General features: G+C 39.3%; 1 protein-coding gene across 1 annotated transcript; it reads left to right on the forward strand.

Annotated features, from left to right (window-relative positions):
- Positions 1 to 3,769: 3,769 nt before the first annotated feature.
- Positions 3,770 to 12,955, forward strand: LOC130928972 (gastrula zinc finger protein XlCGF17.1-like). The gene is made up of 2 exons (XM_057855825.1): positions 3,770 to 4,140; positions 11,421 to 12,955. The coding sequence occupies exons 1-2, from the start codon at positions 4,014 to 4,016 to the stop codon at positions 12,284 to 12,286; spliced, it is 993 nt and encodes a 330-aa protein (XP_057711808.1). The 5' UTR covers positions 3,770 to 4,013; the 3' UTR covers positions 12,287 to 12,955.
- Positions 12,956 to 19,132: the final 6,177 nt, after the last annotated feature.

The following is a 19,132-nucleotide window of genomic DNA, read 5'->3' on the forward strand; positions in this document are numbered from 1 at the left end:
TTTGGTTAGTGAACGGGAAGTGACGTTGCCGAACGAATCACCAAAGACCGCGTCGCAGTATAACTGAACGGGAAGTGACATTGCTTGGTCCCTCCCTCTCTTGCACACAGGCTCCTCATTGACCGCTCGTCGTAGTTTCAGAAATGAGTGACAGGCGATATCATTCTGCTTTCACAGACAGCCTCGTCTCCCTCCCGCTGCTGCAAAAGCAAGGGAGAACTTCCGCGTCATCTGTCCTAGTTCTATGAGCTCAAAGTCATGGCTCGTGCTTGCATTTCGATTTAGGACACGGTTAAACATTTTCCTTCTGTGGGGGGAGTGGGAGTTTTGGGTCGGGGGCGCACGGACTTTCTTTAGCATGTTCTTGATCACATATACAATGCTGCTGCTACCAGCCAACGCAGCATGCTTGCTGTCACGAAAATAAAAATACATCGAAAGTTTAATTTCTAAATATGGAGCGACCAACACATCATATTTACCTCTCGCTCTATGTGCTTCTTTGAAATAAAAACAACACTACTTTTTGATATTTGCCAGTTTAATTGCAAATCAGTATTAAGATGATCGTATTGAATTTTTGCACTGGTATTAATCAATAAAATAATCCGGTCAGCTCCCCTGTCGTCCCCGCATCTCATATCGTCAAATGCTGACGAGAAATAATTGTTTGCTCTTTACGATGTCGCCTTTCTACTCTCATTAGTCTGTTAAGAAAAATGTAGACTTAAAGGGAATGGGACGTACTACGTCATTGTTTGGATACGCCCAGTGGCGCCACTAGGGGGTGGCCAGGGGTGGCCACGGCCACCCCTATAAATTGGTTGGCCACCCCACTGGCCACCCCGCTTGCAAGTATATCCTTAGATTGTTGTAGCATCAGCTATGGATTTCATCCCAAATGAATGCATTTATTTTGTTTTATTAAATGTAGGGCTGTCAAATTTATCACGTTAACAGACTGTATTTAATTTTTAAAAATTAATCATGTGAAAATATTTATTGCAATTAACGCATTCGGTACGATTCATTCACGCATTGTCGCAAACAGCCTTCAATGACGCTGTTTTACTTATATACAGAGATAACAGGCAGTGTCAAGTGAGTGGAGTAGATACAAGCATTCTTTGGGGCCGTGCTTTTAATTGGCAAAAGCTTTGTCATCTCTCCCACAGCAACTATAAATATTGTGGGAAGCGACGTGGGGATGAATGACAGGAGGTGATCTTTTTCTTAACACCCTGTAGTGTACCCAACGCAGAGAAGATATAGCATTTACAGCCACCACACACAGTCATGGTTGCACCACTTCCCATCATGCATTTGGGCAGAACAGTTAAGTCGCTACAGTATCATTTACTGAAAGCTCAACAAATACACTAGATGGCAACATTTAGTCACAATATAGAAACTCACATTTATCCTTTATGAATTACAAGTCTTTCTCTCCATGGATCGCTTAAACAGAATGTTAATGTTAATTTTAATGCCATCTTGTTGATTTATTGTTATAATAAACAAATACAGTACTTTTTTACAGTATGTTGAATGTATATATCCGTCTTGTCTTATCTTTCAATTCCAACAATAATTTACAGAAAAATATGGCATATTTTAGAGATGGTTTGAATTGCGATTAATTACGATTAATTAATTTTTAAGATGTGATTAACTCGATTAAAAATTTTAATCGTTTGACAGCCCTAGTTAAATGTACACCTTATGCCTAATATATACATAACACAATAAAACAGAATTGTTGTGTAACTCAAAATGTTGACTGGACAGTTATGGACTATGCACATTAAATCATTAGTAACATCAAATATTAGTATATCAGTAGCCGTGTCCTTAAGTCTTTCTGATAGTTTTCCCCTGACCTTTTTACTGCAATAATATAATGAAAACCTGAAATTATGGCTTTTAGTTTTGGCCACCCCATGATTTTAAGTGGCCCCATCTGGCCACCCCTATGAAAAATCTCTGGAGGCGCCACTGGATACGCCTCCATGCTGGTAATATCCTTTACTTCCGGTCCGGCCGACTCAACGGGGATTGTAACGTGTGGTAGTGCTAAAAGCGCTATATAAGTATGTATTAGAAAGAAAATATTGGTGTGTATTGTTGTGTTACCGGGTGCAACAGCGTCTCCTACGACAAAAAAAGGGCGAGGAAAACTGGACTCACTTTTCACTGTTTTCCTGCATGGAGGACTAAATATCAGATCACGAAGGCACGACGGATGGCTTGGGTCGCAGCGGTTCGTCGGAAAAGCATTTCTTTTGATCATATTTCTGCTGGATTGAGAGTGTGTTCTCGTCATCTCTACTCTTGTAAGTTGAACGATTTATCCACCGTTTTGGTTTCAATACGGGTTTTTTTTTTGGGGGGGGGGGGGGTTACCGTTGTGTAAATCTGCCTCGGTAGCAATGCTCACCTACTACGACTCACCTACCTGTTGTGTTCCTAGGTAAACCTGCTGACAACACATCCCGATTGGTCACCCTCTCTCTTCTTGGATTATGTGACAAAGAAATTTGTTCAATTGAGTGGTTCCATTTGTCTTGTGTCGGACTCAATCTCGCAGCGAATCAGAGAACGGCTCAAGTCATGCAGTGAATCATGGGAAATGTAGTCTCGGGACAACACTGAAGTGGTGCTTTGTAATCCGGTCGCTTGTGTAAAAAAACTACATTTTCTCACGCCATTAGACGCCACTTACTGCCGAGAGCTGTGCCGAGCTGTGTTCTAACTTTTCCATAAGAACTGCTCCATGTGTTAATAAAGAGACAAGGTTGTCAGCACGTCGTGTGTTCGTTCCATTTGTAAACAAAAAGCTCATAACAAGACACTATGCACGATCCGTTTGAGACGCTGGAGTAGGAGGCGAGGAGGAGATCGGCGAGAAGCAAAACTTCGCAGTCGAATGTGGCGGCAGTCCGCTATTATTTTGTTTTCTTAGTGTTGCCACAATAAAGTGGAGAAAGCCATCGACGACTCATCTCCTTCTTTCCCCCCAACGTTTTTATATTATTATTTTATATGCACGAGAGCTGCCAGATCTGCCAAAATGAACATGAAGTCTGATTATTATTTTTTTAACAATGTCATCAGATAGACAAAAACATAAAATTGTGTGCAAATGCCTGCATCTTCAAATCATGAAAATAATAACTGCCTATATCTTACCAATGTTGTAACCTCGATGGGTCTTGTATCCATTCCATGTCTGGTAGTCTAGGCACATTGTTTGCATCCTGATTAGCGTCTGGCTAATACATGTTAGGGCCAACATAAAATTCCAACCTCTTCCTCCAACTCTTCAAAAACTTGGATCTCCTCCCTTGCGCTCGATCTATCGCTTGTATCGCTGTTTGAATCATTGTTTGAAGGGCTTTGTATGGCGGCCGTATGTATGGAGCTGCCAATGCTGTTCCTGATGTGACGTATCACTTCCGGGTTCGTCCCCTTTCAGGCTCGAACTACGGAAACGCGAATATTTTGTCAAATATACAAGATATAAATTATTTTTTCATGCTTTATTTGTTGGGCAATGTTTAATTACATTACTTGTGACCCTATTTGGCATGTTATGAAATTACTTCACACAACCGCTTTAAGTAGGCGTGTCGCAATTTCGCAACCCAATGTGAGTGAACAGGATGTGAGTGGCGCATGCGCAGTAGCGGAGCGAGTCACGTCTAATCTGTCTGCACATGCGCGCCGCCATCTGGTCGCCACACGCTCAGTTGCCCAACTTGCCCGCGCGAAAAAAAACATGCTCAGCAACAAGTTGCTTTTTGTGCGGAGTTAACCCACAAAGTTCCCGACGCAGGAGGTCAAGAAAGAACTACTTGACTGGAAGCAATTGGAAAGATTTGGTCCGTCCATCTTCAAGTGGTCTTTGTGTGCGTTGAAGCTTCGCAGCCTAGTTAGCTTAGCTTAGCTTGCGAACACAAAACAACGTGGTTCGATACTTGAACATCAACTTGGAGCCTCGGAAAGTGTGCAAAATGCCTGCAACAAGGACGCAAGACGCAAAGGTCGAGGAGGAACTTTGTGGCGCAAAAGGTCCGCGACGACATCAACTCTCGACTGCTTGCAAAGTGCAAGTAAAAGTTGTTATCCCCAGACCGTCAGGTAGGTTCACCGATTCGGGAAATACTATTCGTTTTTTTTTTTTTTTTTGTCCCCATGGTGTTGAATTTGAATTGAAAGATGAGCATTCAAAGCTAGGCCTCCCTGTTTAAATGAATTGGATGTCTATAGTTTTTAATCCTGAAGATATCTTTTATTGATCTCGCATAGGGGAAATCTGGGTATGGGAAAACACTCGGGTGGCTTGAAGTTCCGCTCTGAGACCCCGATTTGGCTAAGGTAACCATATTTCGATTTCCAATAAAGAGGACACAAGGCCATTCCTCGAGATACTTAAATTTTACTCCCAAGTTTACTCAAAGATGCCTGATCACAAGGGCGTAGGTTTGGTCTCAATATCGGTAGGGACGATATAACCGCATAACCTTGCATGTACCCATTTTTGCTGGGGACGGAATATTAATAAGACCAAGCAGATTGGGTAAACGGCGGTCAGGGCTCGATTTCTCACCAATAAAAACTTAATTAATTGATAGGCTAAATGATTAATGCAAAATAAATCTGTATTTACTCATACTAACGTTCACACAGCAAAGTTACAGAATAAGGTCTTAATTTTTTTTTTTTTCCTTAAATCCAGTGGAATTTTTTATTCCATCTCGTTTTGAGTTTTAAAGGCCAGTTAACAGATTAATGCATCAGATTCTTCCACTTACTTTGAGTAAATATTACCATTTATTGTTAACCATACATCTAAAAGTGGGTCATTTTTCACCTAAATCAAGAAAAATAATCTTTCAAATAATGTTTTGAACATGTTTTGAATTCAGGACATTTCCGATAAACATTTTTTTTTTTTTAAGATTAAATGTACAAACGTTTCGCTTAAAATAAGTCTTTTAAGCTTCTTTTCAGCTATCGATTTTTCTTAAGTCAAGAAATCTGATTAAAATTTACTTGAAGCACTGGCAGATAATTTGACTAATTTCTAGTAGAGTTACACTGAAAACAATGGAATTTAAAGAGCATACGACACGAGAAAAAAAGTCTGAAATGGCATTATTATGTGAATTAGAATCATATTTTGAGACGATTCGACTATAAAAAACAATTTAGCAAAGCGCAGATGACGAGAAATTAGTCTTTTAATCTGCCGGTTAGCCACGCCTACCATTATAGGGCTTTAGCGTCCCCAACAGGTGGATGACATCAGCGGTAGACTGGGCTCATCGGTTTTACTACTCAGTCCATTGAGGGGGAATTGTTCAGATCGAGGAAAACTTGACGAAGAGAGCTGCAAAATGTCATTGTTTCAGTCTCTCTACTCCAATATTTTTACAGGATATTCTTTTTATCCAAGTATTTTTCCCCAATTGCTAAATAAATGGCATGGTCATGACAAATAACAGTCTTGTGTAATAAAAATCAATTTATTCAAGACGACATGGCAAAATTACTCCATAATGGTCAAAACTGTCGACTTCACCTTTACTGTCGCACCTCCCGAACGATATTTTATGACACCTAAATCGGACACATGTCATTTCCCTTCCCCGGCTTCGAAGAATGTAAACAAACCAGGAGGAGTGACAGCTAGCCGACATGCTAACCCGAACCAAGTGATGTTTCAAAGTCTTCGAAGCGGAAAATAACACATAACTAGCCTGGATTATTTGACATGACGACCCGGTTGTCGATTGTCATTGCGAATCGGCAAACCGCCCGGCGGAGAGCAATTTACAGTTCGTTCCCCGGAGGAGGGTGGCTGGAGTTGTTGCGCAGCTACCGTGGTGCTAATGAGCATGAGGAGAGCTTTTTACATGCCTATCAATGATCAAACGTAAGTAGTCCTTTATTTAAAGGAAGTTTGAAGTGTTTACTTTGTAATCGCTGTATTCGTATTTGACATAATACAAAACAAGATGTTTACTCACTTCCTCGTAAGTCCAATGGTCCCACAGTAAATATCCACGGTGAATGGGAACCTTTTGAAAATCCAAAAAAGGCGCATACGCCTCTCCCGCATACAGAATGATTTTTCTGCAGCCGTTTGGCTGGCGTGATGCGAAAAATAAACGTATTAATCCGCAAAATCAGCTGAATTCTTCGTCCTCATACACAACAGTACACTGTATAGTGAAGAGGACGTCTTCTACCGCACACGTCACAGCGCCCTCCTCCTCAATGCAAGACCGAAGCCGGAAGTCACTCATATTCATGGCGCGGGATTCAAAAAACTAAATAAATATAGCGATCGCTTCCACACACATCCAAGCGGTCCATATCATTCAGGGGCATAAAATACCGCGTGTATTATGAAAGAAACATGCTTTTTCGTGTCACATGCACTTTAAGTTTTTTTTCCTGAGTGTTAAGGAGGTGGGTTTTTGCAGTGCATCCAGTGCCAGCCAAAAGTATTGGCACCCCTGCAATTCGGTCAGATAATGCTCAATTTCTCCCAGAAAATGATTGTAACTACAAACAACCGCTTCCAGTATCCATCAAGGAGTTTCTTACAAAGCTCTGCTTGAATTTTAGACCATTCTTCTTTGGCCAACTGCTCCAGGTCTGAGATTTGAAGGGTGCCTTCTCCAAACTGCCTTTTTCAGATCTCTCCACAGGTGTTCTATGGGATTCAGGTCTGGACTCATTGCTGGCCAGTCTCCAGTGCTTTCTCTCAAACCATTTTCTAGTGCTTTTTGAAGTGTGTTTTGGGTCATTGTCCTGCTGTAAGGCCCATAACCTCTGAGGGAGAACCAGCTTTCTCACACTGGGCCCTACAATATGCTGCAAAATTTGTTGGTAGTCTTCAGAATTCATGATGCTATGCACACGGTCAAGCAGTCCAGTGCCAGAGGTAGCAAAGCAACCCCAAAACATCAGGGAACCTCCGCCATGTTTGACTGTGGGGACCGTGTTCTTTTCTTTGAAGGCCTTGTGTTTTTTCCTGTAAACTCTATATTGATGCCTTTTCCCAAAAAGCTATACTTTTGTCTCATCTGACCAGAGAACATTCTTGTTAAACATTTTTGGCTTTCTCGGGTAATTTTTTTTTACAAACTCCAGCCTGACTTTTTTTGTCTCTTGGATGGTAATGTGCACTTTGAGATTTGTTTTTCAAACATAAAGTGCGTTAGAAATAAAATGTATTATTATTATTATTATTATAGAAGTGGGGTGTTCCTGGGTATCCTACCATAGAGTCCCTTTTCATTCAGACGCCGACAGATAGTACGGGTTGACACTGTTGTACCCTCGGACTGCAGGACAGCGTGAACTTGTTTGGATGTTAGTCGAGGTTCTTTATCCACCATCCCCACAATCTTTCGTTGAAATGTTAATTTTTCTGTTGCGTCCACATCTAGGGAGGTTAGCCACAGTGCCGTGGGCTTTACACTTATTGATGACACTGCGCACGGTAGACACATGAACATTCAGGTCTTTGGAGATGGACTTGTAGCCTTGAGATTGTCCATGCTTCCTCACAATTTTGCTTCTCAAGTCCTCAGGCAGTTCTTTGGTCTTCTTTCTTTTCTCCATGCTCAATGTGATACACAAAAGGACACAGGACAGAAGTTGAGTCAACTTTAATCATTTTTAACTGACTGCAAGTGTGATTTAGTTATTGGCGCCACAGGTAAGTAACAGTTGCTGTTAATGACACAAATTAGAGAAGCATCACATGATTTTTCAAAGGGTGCCAATACTTTTGTCCGGACCATTTTTGGAGTTTTGTGTAAAATGATAATGGTTTATTTTTATTTCCATTCTCTTTTGTGTTTTTTCATTGCAAGCAAAATAAATGAAGACATTACTACCAAAGCATTGGTGATTGCAATCATTTTCTGTATATGGGTGAAATTGAGCTTTATCTGACATTTGCAGAGGTGCCAATAGTTTTGGCCAGCACTGTATGCCTTGGTTCAGGTGATACACCGAACGATTCAAACCTTTGTTTTCAAAAACTACTAAAGAAACATTTTGAAAACTTCCAGAATAAATGCCTGTATTTTATTAGCAAATTTGAATTGCATCGTTTGAACACAAATTAAATTAACGTACACAAGAAATACAAATTTGTTAATCATCTCTTAAGTATCCAGGATTGCAAAAAATTAAACATTTGTCTTAATACCGCTTAAAATTGTCTGTCTAAATAAATATAACAAAAAAATTCTTAGTCAGGGAATAACAAAAATAAATAAAAATGATGCCTTCCATCAGGAAAAACACGACTGCTTTTCTCCACAAGCACAGCCAAACTCAACAAAAAATGAAAGCTCCTTTGGGCTGCTTTAAGACCACTTAAGAAAAATAAAAATGAAAACTGGGGAGAAGGGCCTAAACCTTGGTTCACTACATTTCTTACAGCTGAGCAGAGTTCACTATATTTCTCACAGTTTAATTAACGTTAACATAGTAGAAAACACATACAGCTGCCTACTCAGGTTCGTAAGTTCACACAGTTTAATGTAATAGTAATGCTAAACTGTGATGGAAGTCGGACATTCAGTCGCAAAGAGAGCGCGTAGGAGGCGCCATGTCGACATCTAATATAATTCTGTCCTGTGAGAGTGTGTGAGTGTGGGGGTGTCAAGTCATCAGCCAATGTACGTTTCAGGAAAAAAACTGGACTGGCTCATTCAGCAAGTATAAACGGGGTAAATGTAAATCTGAAAATAATTAACTTAATAATGGTAGGATCAATTCTATCGTTACAACATATGGGAAGACAATCTAAATGACCTATATAACTGAACACATTATATAATGCAATTAAGGTTGCGTAAAAGTTGGGACAATTTGAGCATCCTGAAAGTTTGGTAGTGTTTTGTCGTGACCATCCCTATGCAAACCCACGCCCTTGCCTTATCACTTTAATGTACTGTATTTACATTTTAAGTACAGTTGTCTGCTTAGTCAGCAGACTTGTTTAACGATTATTCAACTATTCTGATACTTCTTTTTAAACTAATCTTGCAATTAAATTTTTGTTGATGATTATTAATTCACAAAAATATTTTGCAACACTTAAATTCTTTATTAAAGTACAAATAAACACAGAAATAACAATAATAAATCTCAAATAAACAATGAGGTCAAATGCTGATAGCATTTGATTAACTATTGCAAAAGAATGGAATGCAAACAGATTCAGAACATTGTGTGAACTCCCCAAAACAGTGTGTTTCCTTTGTGTACTGCCCGACAGCCAGCTAACAATGAATGCACTTCAATAAACCACAAGGCATGCTCTTTTCTTGCTTTTATGGGAAGACACTCGTCATAATATGGTGAAACTATAACAGACTCATACTCATATTCAAAATAAGACAAACTACACAATACAATATACACAGCTATTATTTGGATAGCACAAATTGCTTGAGCTACTAGCCAAGCATAGGCTGGCTTCTATAACACAACAACAACTTAAGATGTTTTGTACATACAACTTTTCTGCACAGAGATGTACATATACTGCCTATTCATGTTATTATAAACATAAAATACTTACAGACATATATTTACGAGGCAGAAACGTGACAGAAAGCATTCGAGTGTAAGTGAATGAGCTTTTGAGCCGAACTGTGACAAAAAAATAGATGCAGGGAATTATTCTGACCGGCAGATGGCAGCAACACACTGCAAGTGGTCAACTGATTTCCCATACTGGTGCATGTAGGCAACATACTGTGACTTCACCTTTCCAACATGATTCTAAAAAAATAACATTGAAAAAAATTATTTTCAAAAATATTGACAATAAACTAGTTCAGTTCCATTTTTTCAGGACTGCAACTCAGTTTCCTCTTGAACAGGACACGGAGCTACGTCACACAGCCTACTCTACGACTCATCCGGGGAAAACAATGACAAATATGTCTCACCGTCTTCCTTGAGTTGATGACATAATGCATTGCGCTAAGTTTAGTTTTCGATTCATTCTCATTCCACACGTTTCAAAGTCGCTCACTCAATCCAAACGGCCGTTGGTCACTTCGCATGCCTCCCTTTCCTTAGATAGCGCCTCGCTTGGAAATTTATTAAAAATATTCACATTAGGTTTGTCCTTCTTGACCTCACAACAGCTCCTGGAATACGTAGTCTTTAGTGCTGCTTTTGGTTTTGAAAAAGGACAAGAAATGATTAAACTATTGAGATAAACACATGGTCCATGCAGCGTTTTAATCCTTATTCATGAGTGCAATAAAACTATAAAACTTAAATGACATTATCTCCCGTTTTACTTGGTCGATTGACTTAAAATAAAAACTGGTGTGGGCATTAACTTCCACACTTTCAAATGGGAGCAACCAGCACACATAGGTAACGTAATTACAGCGTGACGAAGCTTCAAAGATGATATGCGTAAACGCGTCGCTGCCGACACGTTCTATGTTAAAGGGTTAAACAAACTAGATCCCAATCAAAATGTTTTTTCTTTTTCCACAAATTAGAATCGATATGACAATCGATAAAGAATCAAATCATTAAGCAATATCGATAATGGAATTCTAATCGTAAAAATCCTATCAATTCCCATCTCTAACGACATGTAAGTTGTACGGGAAAAGCCCTATTATTACGAAGGGTAATGTAGCGGTAATTAGCTACGCATTTTACGTACATCTCCTGTAGCTGTGAGATATGACATTAGCCTGGCTAATGAAATATCTCAAATAGATCGTTGTTATTGTTCTTCTTGGGGGGGAAAATCTCATCTGTCATGATATGACGCGATTTCGCCATGGCAGGACATGGTGAGGCTGTCCGACTCCGATGCAGCCTGCCGCCACAGCCTAAAAAAATCCAAGGGCAAACCGTGGATTTATTTATTTGATTTATTATTTATACTTCATTTGTGGACATTCTTGAGTCGCTTTCTTTTCAGCAGAGGAGGGTAGAGTAGACAAAAGTTTGACTCAAGTAAGAGTAGCGTTACTTCAAAATAAAATTACTCAAGTCAAAGTAATCTTCCACAAAAAATGTACTCAAGTACAAATGAAAAAGTGGTAAAAAATACTCAAGTCATGATTAAAGTTGTAACTGCTTACATTTTTTTATGCATTTTTTTAATCGATCAATAATATTAATGAAAAAATATGCCACTGCTTGCACCTGAAGGATGAGGGCGTGTCAATGCACGATGACTAACTGCCAATCGGTGCATCGTTGTCTGGGGAATGACAGCCCAGAATGCATCTTGGACACGCGCGTACATACTCTCTCTCTTGCTCTCTCAGCCAGTCTAACCTCACGGCCTAGTAGCTGGATAGACGGTCCATAAATTATATCATTTGTCTTCTTGTGTCTTGCAGGTTTCAGCAAACATTTTGGTCCTGACGCTCAACAGCTAAAGAGAGAAGTACAACTTCCAATCAAAAAGGAGGAGGTAGAGCTGCCATACATTAAAGAGGAGGACGATATCACCATGTCGATTGGTGAGCCCTTGAAAAGCGAGGATGGTCCGAGTGAGGCCAGCAGAGGGACGGAGTCTCCAAGTGGCAGCAGCAGCAGCAGCTCAACAGAAGGATCGCAATCACACATTTTTATCGCACCATCAGATAGAAATGGCACCACGTCACACTCACCTTACAAAGATGATGGTCAGAAGAAATCTCACCGTGGGAAAACCTTTGCTAATAACAATACTTGCGGTATGAACATGAGGGGACACACTGGTGAAAATGTCTGCTCAGTTTGTGGTCAAAAATTTACTCACAAGAGCAAATTAGACACACACACAAGAACCCACACTGGTGAAAAACCTTTTTCCTGCTCAGTTTGTTGTCAAAAATTCAATCAGAGGAGCAACTTAATTCGACACACAAGAACCCACACTGGCGAAAAACTTTTTTCCTGCTCAGATTGCTTTCAAAAATTCACTCAGAGGGGCAACTTAATTAGACACACAAGAACCCACACTGGCAAAAAACCTTTTTCCTGCTCAGTTTGTGATCAAAAATTCACTCAGAAGAGCAACTTAATTAGACACACAAGAACCCACACTGGTGAAAAACCTTTTTCTTGCTCAATTTGTAATCACAGGTTCACTGCAAAGAAAAACTTACAAGCACACAGAAGAACCCACACTGGCGAAAAACCTTTTTCCTGCTCAGTTTGTGGAAAAAGATTCACTCAGAAGAGCAGCTTAAACACACACATAAGAACCCACGCTGGTTAAAAACCTTTTTCCTGCTCAGTTTGTGGTCGAAAATTCGCTGACAAGGATCGGATTAAGAGACGTGTATAGACCCTACTCACCTACGTCACAAAATGGGCGTGTCGCTGTCTCCGGCCGCCATATTGTACCTCTTTTTCAGACCTATTCTCATTGTTTTCAATTAGTCGAGCAAGTTATAGAGCAATTCATGGAAGCCCCGGTGTTATCTGACGCTGTAAACTCATTGGATCCGTTGCATAAAAGGCGTTACGTGGAAAAGCTTCAGTTTATCCATTTGCCAGATCCGTATTTGATGCCTAAATCGATGTTTTTCGACCCGCTGGCTTCGCCTGACATCTGATATCCTGATATTTACAACAATCTTGTCCACACAAAATCAGCCTATTCTCACGAAAGTTTGAAAAACTTTAAGAGCTTGGAGGCTTATAAATGCTACGTTGCTGGTTGGGTGAAACAGGTCCTCGTACACGAAAATTCGGCAGGAATCTTGTGCTCGGAAGGATCTTCTCCACAACAGTATCTCGGACCTGCCTGGTGTGTTCCTTGGTTTTCATAATGCTCTCTGCACTTTAAACAGAACCCTGAGACTATCACAGAGCAGGTGCATTTATACGGAGACTTGATTACACACAGGTGGATTCTATTTATCATCATCGGTCATTTAGGACAACATTGGATCATTCAGAGATCCTCACTGAACTTCTGGAGTGAGTTTGCTGCACTGAAAGTAAAGGGGCCGAATAATATTGCACGCCCCACTTTTCAGTTTTTTATTTGTTAAAAAAGTTTAAATGATCCAATAAATGTTGTTCCACTTCACAATTGTGTCCCACTTGTTGTTGATTCTTGACAAAAAAATTAAATTTCATATCTTTATGTTTGAAGCCTGAAATGTGGCGAAAGGTTGCAAGATTCAAGGGGGCCGAATACTTTTGCAAGGCACTGTATTACGACAGAATATTGGGGCCCAATAAAGGGAGGAAAAAAATACCTGCAAGATTAAAATTGTACTCTTACTACAAGAAAAAAAAAGTCGTGTTATTACGTTGGGGTAATGTAGCTGAATAAGGGACTACGCACTTATTGTACATGTACCTTAGGTAGGAGCTCTAACAAAGCATTTGTACAAATCCTGCGATTAATTAAAATTTGATGTAGATGAGCGAAAAGGTAACAGATTTCCTTATTTTGGAAACGGATTCTAAAACAGCCTCACGATCTGCTTTCATTATCGTTGACTTTAGTGGAGGCGGCAAAGCGCTACAGAAAGTACGTAGTTGCTTATTCAGCTACATTACATAACAGGATGGCTTTTTTGCCTCGTAGTAACAGTACGACTATAATCTCTTAGTCCTCTTTTCTTTATTTTGTCCTAATACATTGTGGAACAAATCGGACAATGATTATTAAAATTATCTGTGCTTTTAATCATTCTGGCCCCCGTCGATGAAAATCTCTCGACTCTGCTTTGAATTTTAAAGTGCTTGTACTTCACTGTGCTTGTTAATTTTATTCATTATAAACAACTTTTTATTCAGTCCGAGCCTCCTCTTCCCTTTGTTCACATCAAGCCTAATTATAATATTAATTTTATCACTCAAAACTAGGGTTGTAACTAAAACTGATACTTCGTTACCAAATTGATTCTAAGATTCAGAAAATGTGACGGGACTGCCTTTTTTGCAATACCCGAAGTATCGCCGGTGCCGACGCGGCAGATCTAGCCGCTTCTTCTGTGTGGCATACGAGACATCACAAGTTGCTGGACAAGCGGTCATTTACACCGCTAAAATGGGGGTTGTAAATGAGCGGTTATATGGCAACCCACGCTGTGTTAAAGAACGAGTCAACAGTCAATGTATGCAACATGGCAGTGACACGTTCATTTACGTCGTCACTAATTGCAGCGACAGCTGCTATATATGTATGAAGTGTTTCTCACTTGCTTCTTTTGTAGCAACAAAATAATTGCACAACAATACAATACAATAAAAGGTGTTTAAGTCGGGGGCTTGGCTGTCTCTCTCGCGGCTGAGGCCGGAATTACAATGTCCCATCAACTCACATCGTTTTGTCCCACATGGTTTGTTTACAAAGTATTGTATTTGTCAAATAATGCCCTCTGGTGGCAGTGTTGGGTGTGGCTGAACTGCCTTTTTTGACTATGAAGCAAACGTGTCTGACATGGCTAAAGGCTCTGGTTCGGCCCACGTGAGCATGTAAGTTGTTTCAGTTGATGTATGTTGGTGTAGGTATTTGTTAGAGGTGTGCAAAATTTCCGATTCTTAGATTATTCGCGATTCGGCCGTGGAAGATTCGAGAACGATTCACAAACATCCAAATTCCGATTATTGAAATATGCCAAGTAAAGCGGAAGTACAACACACTCAGCGCGCCGCGCGGTCTTCAGGACGGAACGGAGCAGGAGTAGCTAAACATTATGCTTCTCATTAACCGGCCCCTCAGGTAATGCCAACGCTCAACTCACGCCTCTAGCTCAACTCATGCCACGAGATAAAAAAACACAACAACATACCTAACTGCTGCCGAAAAGCTGCTACAAGTACAGCTAAGCTACATAATGTTACGGTAGATATCATTTATATAGGACTAGATGGATAATACTCGGTAGCGGTAGCAGCACATCTGCAAAAAGCTAGATGCGGGCGTTAGTAAACGGCCACCATCTTAAAGCAGTAAACTTCCCTGCAGTGCTGTTGTAGCGAACCTTCCAAGCAAACCTAATTAACTTTTTATCTAAAATACTCCTAAATCGGTAAAATATTGACTTGAATCTATCTTTAAAATAGTTTTAAAACTTTCACATGTCAAAAGTAGACAAAAGGGAAATTATGGAATAACGGGAGCAATTTTAACAACTTTAACGGTTGATTCACAACATTAAATTAATTGAATGTAGTTTAAAGCTGCTGATACAGAATGGGGACTGGAGTTTTTTTATTTAATGTTATTTTTGTATATTTGTTTACTGCTATATGTTAACTTGATACTGAAATAGTAGTTTGGTTTAGCCTGAGAGTATTTTTGAACAATTTTGGAACTAATGTACAAAACTTTATTTAAAAAAAAAAAAAAAAAAGAGGGGGGTGCATCAATAATCGTTTTATAATCGAATCGGAGCCTCTGAATCGTAATCTTAATCGAATCGTTAGGTGCCCAAAGATTCCCAGCTCTAGTATTTGTAGTCAAGTTTGGAGGTACTGTTTGTAGAGCTATGTTTAGAAAATTGCAATGAGAGAAGTGTGAAAACGTTAGCATTCTTAGCATCAAAGCATCAACATGAGTATGTATGTGTGTTGCAACTTAACAAATTCATCAATAGTGAAAAAGTAAAAGCTTCAAAAATCCACTTTTGTCTCGTTTTGCTGTCTGTCAAACTTAACACACTCACGTTTAGTCAGGACAGAACACACTCACTGCAGCTTTTAACAATTAGTACTTTTTTTGTTTGTTTAACCCTTCATCACCTAAGCCTATTATGCATACCTTCGATGTTGCCTTTATATTTCAAGAAAAAATGTTCGCAATGGCCAGATTGAGTCGCTTTTTTGAGGACATTATAACCTTCATGACCAAACTGTTGTTTTCTTCACTAACCAATTATAATCAACATTTTCGACCCCTTAAGCCCCCCCCCCAAAATTGTAATATTGATGTCCTTCTGTTCTCTGAGACCCCCAATTTGGCCAAATTTCAAAATTGTCCTATATGCATGTTATATACATAATTGGAAAACTTAAAATCTCAATTTTCTGGGGGAAGAAAATTTTTGAACGGGAGGGTATTTAAAAAAAAAAAAAAAAAATTTAACAGCAAAATCCTAACTGAATGTGAGTGCACGCGAGAGCACAATTAAAGACGCCATGATTTTAACGAGATATTATCACGTACTTACCTCTTTTCGAGCCAAAAACTCCATGTAGCATATATCACCTAGTGTCAAGACACAGCTGTGAATGGCCACAGCCGGATTTTTGGGGGATTTTATGGGTGAAACATGGTAATATAACAAGGGTCGCGATATGCAGAAATCGCAGACGTCAAGGAGTAATCGAAATGTTTATATATTTACTAGGGCTGTCAAACGATTAAAATTTTTAATCGAGTTAATTACAGCTTAAAAATTAATTAATCGTGATTAATCGCAATTAGTCGCAATTCAAACCATCTATAAAATATGCCATATTTTTCTGTAAATTATATATATTCTGAAAAATAAATTGTTGGAATGGAAAGATAAGACACAAGATGGATATATACAGTGTGGAGAACAAGTATTTGATACACTGCCAATGGGAAAATCCATTCGCAGTGTATCAAATACTTGTTCTTCCCACTGTACATTCAACATACGGTACATAAGGACTGTAGTGGGCATTCCACTCTACTGTCATTTAAATCTGTCTATGCTGTCCTCACTCCAAAGCGTCTACTTTTTCCAAAGCTAGACAGCTAGTGAACGACGCCTTAATAATCAGACTTCTTCCTTTTTCATCTGATTTATTAATAAAATAGCCTCAAACCATTGTCCTCTTTAGACCGTCATAAAACTACAATAACAAAAAAGTACACAAGCATTGCATTAGCAACAACGTTAGCTTAGCACGCTATACAGGTTCACTAAACATAAACAAAAAGCGTCTCATACAAAAAATAGAACATTTCGCTTACTAACATAATATGTACATTCTTTACAACAACCATACTTACGGACAAATCTTGTCCAAGGATCATATAAGCACAACATTACAACGTAGGCTTCAGCCCGAGACGTCGTGCAGCCATATGAACTGGCAAGAAAAAGAATAAACCATGTCGCAAAGCGACCACAAGAGTTCGCTGTTGTGCTGCAGCACAAAAAGCCTTGCTGTAAAACTTACCAAAAGGCAGAATACTGTCTGAGCGGGACATATGCGTTAATTGCGTCAAATATTTTAACGTGATTAATTTAAAAATTAATTACCGCGCGTTAACGCGATAATTTTGACAGCCCTAATATTTACCCTTTTAAACGTTTTTTAAATTTTTTTTTAATGAATATTTCTTTGTTTGGATCGATTATCTAAAATATTGGGGGAAATGCGACAGTAACGAAAAAAATACAGTAAGTGATAGTTATGAGGTAGATATTCGTGACTTTTTTTTACAGACGCCAATTTTTTCATTGTGACCTATTGTGTTTAAAAATTCAAAATATGTGAGTGAATAATTTTTTAAAGTCGTTTTATTTTTTTTAAAACTAAATATTAGACATCAATTAATGATTCTAAGCTAAAAATGACAGGCATTTCGAATAAATACGATTACTTTCTTTTTATGGCAAGGTTGAAACAAAAGCAAAGCGGTTGCGGGACGTCTGTAAACAGGGGTTACCAGGGTAAAACAGACAAAAATAGTTAGGGGACTTAATGCGCCATGAATCTGCTATGGCAGCCCACACACATATTGTTCAATCAAACACAACAGTTCTTTTGGCTTAAAATATAGCGGTTTATTTTAAAGAGGGGTGCAAGAGCAGAAAGTGCTTTTTCAGTCTTGTCTGATTTTTCCGTTGTATACATTTTTTGTCTTTGATTCCTCAGAGGCCTTGGTAGAAACTGCCAGTGGCAGTTCTTCTCTGGCTGGAGACACAGGCCTCACACATCCATCCTAAACTATACTTTTGTGAAGAAAACGCTACTTTGGGCTACACAAGTGTCATTACATTTTCCCCTCTTTATTGTACTGTAGCAAGGTGGAAAGTCAGGGTGCCCAATTTTCCGATAGCCAAGAACGCTTCATGACCGTTTCACGGCCACTCCTCCATCCTGCACTATAAAGTGGCTCATGCACATCACCTGGGCATGAGCCAGGTTTTTTGCAGTTCGCTGCTGGTGGAAGGTGGCCCTAGGAACCAGCTTTAATTAACTTCAGAAAAAGTAAAAAAAATTCTCCCCGATTATGTGAAATCCTGGGAAGTTCTCACTCACACAGATAGACAAACAAACACAAATGTTAGTTCATGTGGATCCTTAATTTATTTACAATAAGTCCCTAACTTATTTTATTCAAGATAGTCCCAGACTTATCTTATTTACGATAGTCCCAGACTTATCGCATTGATTCCCTAACTTATTTAAAATAGTCTCAGAGTTATCTCATGAACATTATTTATTCTTCTAAACGGTGCAGGGTATAAAACTCAGCAGCTAAATGGCGCTGGATACAAAACTCAGCTGCTAAATGACGGAGGGAGGCAAAACTCGGCTGCTATTTTATTTGACTCGTCGAACAATAACGCTAAAAATAAAACTTCTGTGAATAACAAGTTTGTCTTACCAGGACTACTTCTTCAGATCACTCCTCACAGACTCTACTAAAATGTACAGTAGGTGTGTATGGTACAGAAGTAAAATCTGCTTACCCACTCGACCTCGTACCCACAACGCCGCGCATTTGTTTCCTGTTCTGGAGGCTTTAATAAAAACTGAGTCGACACACAAATACTGAGAGTCTCAGGTTGCGGTAATGAATGAGGCACACACATTTTAAAAATCTGACTCCAATATATACCTCACATTTTACAATCTAGTGGGCGTTTACTTTACTCATTCAAACCATTGTTCAACAGGGAACAGTTCTGGGGGTTGTCTTGTGACTTCTGATTAGATGAACAAAGACGAGTAGACTGAGTGGGCTTCATGTTACATCTTTGTGGTCTTCAAAGGACTAAGATACCTGAGCTTACTCTAATGACACCAAATGGTATATGTTAAAACTAGAATGTAAATGCGTGATTGCTTTGGCTAATAATTAGAGATGTCCCGATCGCGTCCGATCACGTCA

Source organism: Corythoichthys intestinalis, chromosome 13, assembly GCF_030265065.1.
Source record: "Corythoichthys intestinalis isolate RoL2023-P3 chromosome 13, ASM3026506v1, whole genome shotgun sequence".
In the NCBI taxonomy this organism is placed as follows: Eukaryota; Metazoa; Chordata; class Actinopteri; order Syngnathiformes; family Syngnathidae; genus Corythoichthys; species Corythoichthys intestinalis.